This window comes from Athene cunicularia (genome assembly GCF_003259725.1).
Source record: "Athene cunicularia isolate RWA chromosome 1 unlocalized genomic scaffold, athCun1 chr1_part4, whole genome shotgun sequence".
NCBI classification, from domain to species: domain Eukaryota; kingdom Metazoa; phylum Chordata; class Aves; order Strigiformes; family Strigidae; genus Athene; species Athene cunicularia.
In genome coordinates, this window is record NW_020799094.1 from 151,768 (window position 1) to 157,536 (window position 5,769).

Sequence of the window (5,769 nt, forward strand, 5' to 3'; positions counted from 1 at the left end):
GTCATGCACTGTCCCGCCCTGAGCTGTACCTGCACCCCTCGGTCAACTTCTGACTCCCACTCCAAACCATAAGCTCTTGCCTTTTTTTTTTTTTTTTTCTTCTTTTCTGCCTATTCATGGGTTTTGGGGAGATTTGGAATGAGTTTGGTTGTGCTTGCCATGTTTGCTTGTGGATCAGAGGGGTGTACGAAGGAAACGGCCTTCCAGAGCCACGGAGCGCGACATTAGAGTCTGCACGGCAAGGTTAGACTTGTAGGCTATTCTCAAAAACTTAACTTTAGACTTAATATGTCTAAACTATGTCTAAATATGTCCTAATCTGTCTAAAATACATCGCTAAGTCACATATCATAACATAGGCCTAGACAGAATATTGTGTGTAACGCTGCTGCTGGCAACAGAGGTGCGTTTTGTCCCGAAGGATACACAGGGCATTTGTGAAATAATTTGTTGTAGGTCAGAAAAAGCACTCCCAGTCCGACATGTGAAACCCCCGAGCCTGTAACAAAAGCTATGGGGAAATAACGGAAATCGGGGACGTTGCTCATGGCTCCTGCCTGCAGTGACAGAGAGTGAGCATCGGGGAGTTTTACCTCAAAGCTGCCCTTTGCCCAAACCCACAAGAGAGATGCAAACCCACAACTCCAGTTGCTGCTCCCCATTCCAGCTGATAGAATTCTTACCTGATGTTAATTTATAATTAAGTTTAAACTGAAATTGTGTGAGCCAGAATCGCATGAGCCCAGCGAGCACCGTGGCTGTTCCCAGCCATTGGCATCTCCTCCCAACTTCACTGTGTCCAAACTTTCATGCCGCTGTGAAGGGTGGGGAAGAAAATGAGACAAGAACGTAGGGTCTCCACTGACAGGAGAGAAACAAGTGTCCTGGGCCATCAGGTAACCAGGGAGCCACGGGGCAGCGTGGCCTTGGTGTGCAAATAGTCACCAAAGAGCAGATTTCTTTCCTGCTTGGAATACCAAGAGCCCGGGCACCCACAGGCGCCTGTCACCAGCTCTGCTCTCGTGAGCCAGCGTCGTTCATGGAATCCCCCAATCACTCAGGCTGGAAAAGCCCCTCGGGGTCAGCGAGTCCAACCCTCAGCCCGACTCCACAAAGCTCTCCCCTACCCCACATCCCCCACAGCTCATCCCAACGGCCCTGAAACCCCCCCAGGGATGGGGACTCCCCCCTCCCCGGGCAGCCTGTTCCACTCTCGGACCACTCTTGCTGGGAAACATTTTCTCCTCCTGCCCAGCCTGACCCTCCCCTGGGGCAGTTTCCAGCCGTTCCCTCTTGTCCTGTCCCTGATCCCCTGGGAGCAGAGCCCAGCCCCGGCCTCTCTGCAATGTCCTGTCAGGAGCTGCAGAGAGGGATGAGGGCTCCCCTCAGCCTCCTCCTCCTCACCCTGAACACTCCCAGCCCCTTCCCTGGCTCCTCGCAGGATTGATTCTCCAGCCCTTCCCCGGCCTCGTTGCCCTCCTCTGCCCTCGCTCCAGCCCCTCCAGATCTCTCTGGGGTTGAGGTGCCCAAACCTGGACACAGCCCTCCAGGTGTGGTACCCCCAGTGGTACACGGTAAGTGTGAATCACAAAGTCTAGCAGGACACCACGGTCTCCCTGAGGCTTTAAACTTTCCCCGTGCACACCCAACCCCACAAACCGCCAGCTCCTACCCCCCTCCATGTTCGCTGAGCCCCAGAATCCTGCAGCTCCCCTGTTCCTTAACATCCCGCCAGCCACCCAAACTCTCAGCACCCTGCCTTCACCCCCATCGCCCTGAGCTCTTGCCCCCAGACCTTCACAGCACCTAACCCCGGCCCGAAACCAGGAGGGGGGTGGCGATGGCGCGTACGAGCACCTCCTGCAGCGCACACGGCCAGCGCCAAGACTCTGCCGTTCCTCCCCCCACCTTCAACCCAGCTAAACAGATTTTTGGCAAAGTCACAGAATCCCAGAACCATCTAGGTTGGAAAAGACCTTGAAGACCATCTAGTCCAACCACAAAAGTCCTCACTGGGTGACCCGAAGCAGACGGAACTGAAGACTGCTGCAGCTAGCGCTGCCAGCACGGGCTCCCTCTCCCAGCTGGAGCTCCGAAAGCTGCGGCAGAGCAGCTGGAACTGCTCCTCAGCCCCCCCATTCTCTTGTGCAAGAGCCAGAGATAGGAAACTGTATTTGGAAATGCGTTTTTGAGAGAAGCAAGCCTGAATCTGGGTCAGTTTAACATGGGAATAGTAAGGACTGATTCACAAACCTTTCGCAGAGAGGGAGACAGCTTTCCCTTAATGCAAGAGCTCAGCGATCGTGAGAGGATCAGGCACAGGGTGACCCAAGTTCAGGCCCTTCCTCCCCCCGGCAAGACCTGGGCTCACAAGAGGGGGATCATCCACCCTCCCTCTGCAGCAGCCCCGCTCCTCCCTCCAGGAGCTGCTGCACTTCCCACAGGAACAGTCGCTGATAGTGAGGGCGAGAACACCCGTCCCGGGAGCTACAACCCTGCACAGGAGATGGGGCACTGGGGGTTCGGTTTCTGCTCCAGGAAGGGATGAGTAGGGTTACAGGTCCCAGGGAATGTTCAGTAGGTCGTTACAGGTCCCAGGGCATGCTGAGAAGGTCGTTAGAGGTCGGCAGCAGCACAGCAGACCGACTGCTCCTCCCCACAGGGAATGGCAAGAGGTGCGAGCCCAAAGCCCTGCCTGAGGAGGGGGGGCCTTTGGGTCCTTTTCTATCCCCGACAAGTGCCCTAGCTGAGGGGAGATGAGGACAACGCACCGCATTTTCCTTTCTCACGTTTGTGAGTCTAGCCTGTGCCTTTGGGGCTTTTGTAAATGCTTAAATCCAGTGAATCAAGAGACCAGCACACACATCTACGAATTAACAGGCTCCAAGCAGCCCCAGCAGCGGTGGTCTGGCACTTAGGGACATTCCCGGCTCTTAAGGACTACCAGTTTGTCTTCGGTCATTTAAAAACCAGCTTAAGTCCTGAATCCCTCCTGACACACCTGAACTACGGTCCCAGGGCTGCCCCCTGCGGTGGTGACCGCTCTACCTACATTGTATGGACATGGGAGACACGAGCTCTTCGTCCAAATCGTCCACGTCATCAGTCATGATGAAGTGCGAGGGGTTGGGGCGTGGGGTGCCCATCCAGCTGGGGTCAATGTTGAGGGCTGAGGCCAGGGTGTGGATGCCCGGGTTGTTGACGATCTGGAAGCCGCAGAGCAGCTCGATCTGCTGCCAGCGGTGCAGGCGCTCCCGCAGCGCGGCCGTCACCTCGCTCAGCGCTTGCCTGCGAGAGAGAGTGTAGGGGAGGAAGGAGAGAGCACACTGTCAATCGTGTACGTTTGCATGGGCAGGGAGTCTACTCTACAGGTGATACGCGAGATGTCTTTCCATTTTCAGGAATAGAGGAATTAAAAAAAAAAAACACCCAAACAACTGAAATATCCAGGAACAATCTCTGTAAGAATACTGCAGCCTCCTGAATCCTCATTTTGACAGGGTGTTCAACTGCTCTGCATAGCTGCGATTTCTTCTTTCACACAGATAAAATTAAGAAGTTATCGATTAAAAGGAGCAAGTCCAATCCCAGCTAACCAAAGCCAGGGAACAAAAGTTCACCAAGGAGAGACCAAGAGCACCTTCAGAGGCTACAGTACGCTCGTGTCCGCAACACAAGAGGGCTGAAAGAGGCAGGCAGAAATAAGGGAAGGTATGAAGTAGATACTCACTTTGCAGTTAAGATTTTATGATCAACATCATCTAGAGAGGAGCTGTGAGCAACATGAAATGTTCCAAACAGGGTGTTTCGCTTCTTTTTAATTTTTTCAGCCTGGAACATCAACAGAAAAAGGTCACAGGAAGAAGACGACCTTGTGTTTCCTCCAGGACAAGAACATCCTGGATGGGCCGAGACAGAAACAGTCCCTGCAGCTGTCTGCACACGTGCAAACGGGGTTTTGCTGAAGGGAACTGTTACCCTTCCTAACACAGCGGGTGAGGAGTTTGCCAGCAGCGAGTGAGCAGGTTGGGGGTTTCATGCTCCTCCTTGGCCCTTCTCCTGACTTCCCAAGAGTCAAAGGGAACTGAACCAGCTACTTCATGCAGCAAATGGCTCTTGTTTTGTCTTTCCCGTGAGTAAACTATCAGAGAAACACTGTTAATGCCCCAGGGTTGGTGGTTTGGAGGTTTTTCTGTTTTGGGGTTGGGGTTCTTTTGCCTTCCCTTTGTGGCACAGCGTAGACTCAAACATAAAGTCTCCACACACAGCGCTCTGGTTCCCAGATCCAGTGGCATGACTACAAACCAAGGGTGTGGGCATGAGAACTGACACAGCAAAAAAAAACCCCATTGAAATGTTAAAATGTTCACAACAAAAACATATTATGGCAGACAGATTTTTCTGTGCTGCCAGCTCTGACTGCTGTGAACGTCCACAGAGACAAGCACATGTTACAACAGCTTCCCTGCAGCTCATCGCTTTTTGGTTGGCACAGGAGATTTAAAACAACTGGGAATCCAGAAATGATTCATCCCCACAGATCGCATGCACACGTTTGGAATTCTGTTGCCTGCGCACGTCCATCACCTGGAGCAGGGATGAGGCTTAGCTGGCGCAAAACCTCCCGCTCCCTGACTGCGCAGGCAGCAGCTCACCCCCTGCCCCTTCCCTGCGCTCCAGCCCAGACACAGCCGAGAGGGGATCACCGATTGGGGTTTTCAGCCCCTCCTCACACCTCTGGGAAGGTTTGTGCTGAGCTTGAAACAAACGCAAACTTAAGGCACTCCAAAGGAAATAAAGAAGGTGCAGAGAAGCCAACTCCGCGGGTTTCGCTCCCCAAACCTTTCCCCACGGCTGCGAGGGGAAGACCCGGGACAAGATGCTGAAAACTCTCACCCCTTCCTTGGCCACCAGCAGCTGCTTCTCCGCGTTCTGCTTCTTGATGTTGTAGTACTGGACCTCCACCTCGTGGGTCAGCTGGAGCCATTTCTGCAGGGCCTCGGGCGCAGCCCAGCTGCAGTGGGACTCCAGCTCCTTCTCGGCGTTCTTGAGCGCCATCCGCACCTGGGGGAGAACAGGCCGGCGCTGCAGTGAGGCCAGCACAGCTGCTGGCTGCCACCCCCCCAGCAAATGAGAAAAAAAAAAAAGCCTCCACACAACTTCATCTTACTCGTGACAGAAGCGAAAGTCACAAGGAGGAGAGGTGGCACCCTGGTGCTGCAGGGATGCAGGGCAGCTGCCTGACAGACAAGGCGGCTGCTGGGGTGACCAGAACCCCCCCCGGTGTCCCCCCTTCACCCTCACACATTGCCAGCCACCAGCACGCCGCCCTGCCCCAGCCCTCGGGGAGCAGAGGCAGAGCGTGTGCTCGTCGCTGACCCGCTCGACCCCTTCCCACCCGCCCCTCTGCCTCACAACGGCACAAGCTGCAGGTGGCACGCACGGGGGAGGTAAAGGAGAGGTAGACTTTAGGGAAGGATATTCGGGGTGCTTGTTGTAGCCTCTAGAAACCTCTGCAGATTTTTCTGCCTGCCTGCGGGTCTGCAAAGCCCCCAGATTCTCCTCCTGAGGCAGAATCGCTGACAGCTCTGAGCAGGCAAATCGCCTTTTCCCACTGCAGCTCCTGAGCCAAACAGAGGGAGCCTGTCAAGAGACAACTTTCACACTGGAGCAAGATGGTAAAAATATTTAGACACAAAACATGTGCTGCTTGGTCAGGAAAAAAAATAACACGTCTGGAATCAGCAGTAGCTTTCTGGGGGACTTCTC

General features: G+C 54.3%; 1 protein-coding gene across 4 annotated transcripts in view; it reads right to left on the reverse strand.

Annotated features, from left to right (window-relative positions):
* Window positions 1-5,376, reverse strand: part of STIM1 (stromal interaction molecule 1) — a 13,853-nt gene extending 8,477 nt beyond the window's left edge. Inside the window, exons 1-3 of one of the 4 annotated variants that reach the window (XM_026841294.1) lie at window positions 4,897-5,376; window positions 3,731-3,831; window positions 3,053-3,288 (exon numbers count right to left, since the gene is read on the reverse strand). In XM_026841294.1, coding sequence (XP_026697095.1) covers window positions 3,053-3,288; window positions 3,731-3,831; window positions 4,897-5,058 — 499 coding nt within the window. In that variant the 5' untranslated portion in view covers window positions 5,059-5,376. The remainder of the gene's footprint in view (window positions 1-3,052; window positions 3,289-3,730; window positions 3,832-4,896) is intronic. The other 3 variants (XM_026841295.1, XM_026841296.1, XM_026841297.1) reach the window with 3 other exon arrangements.
* Between the last annotated feature and the right edge of the window lie 393 nt (window positions 5,377-5,769).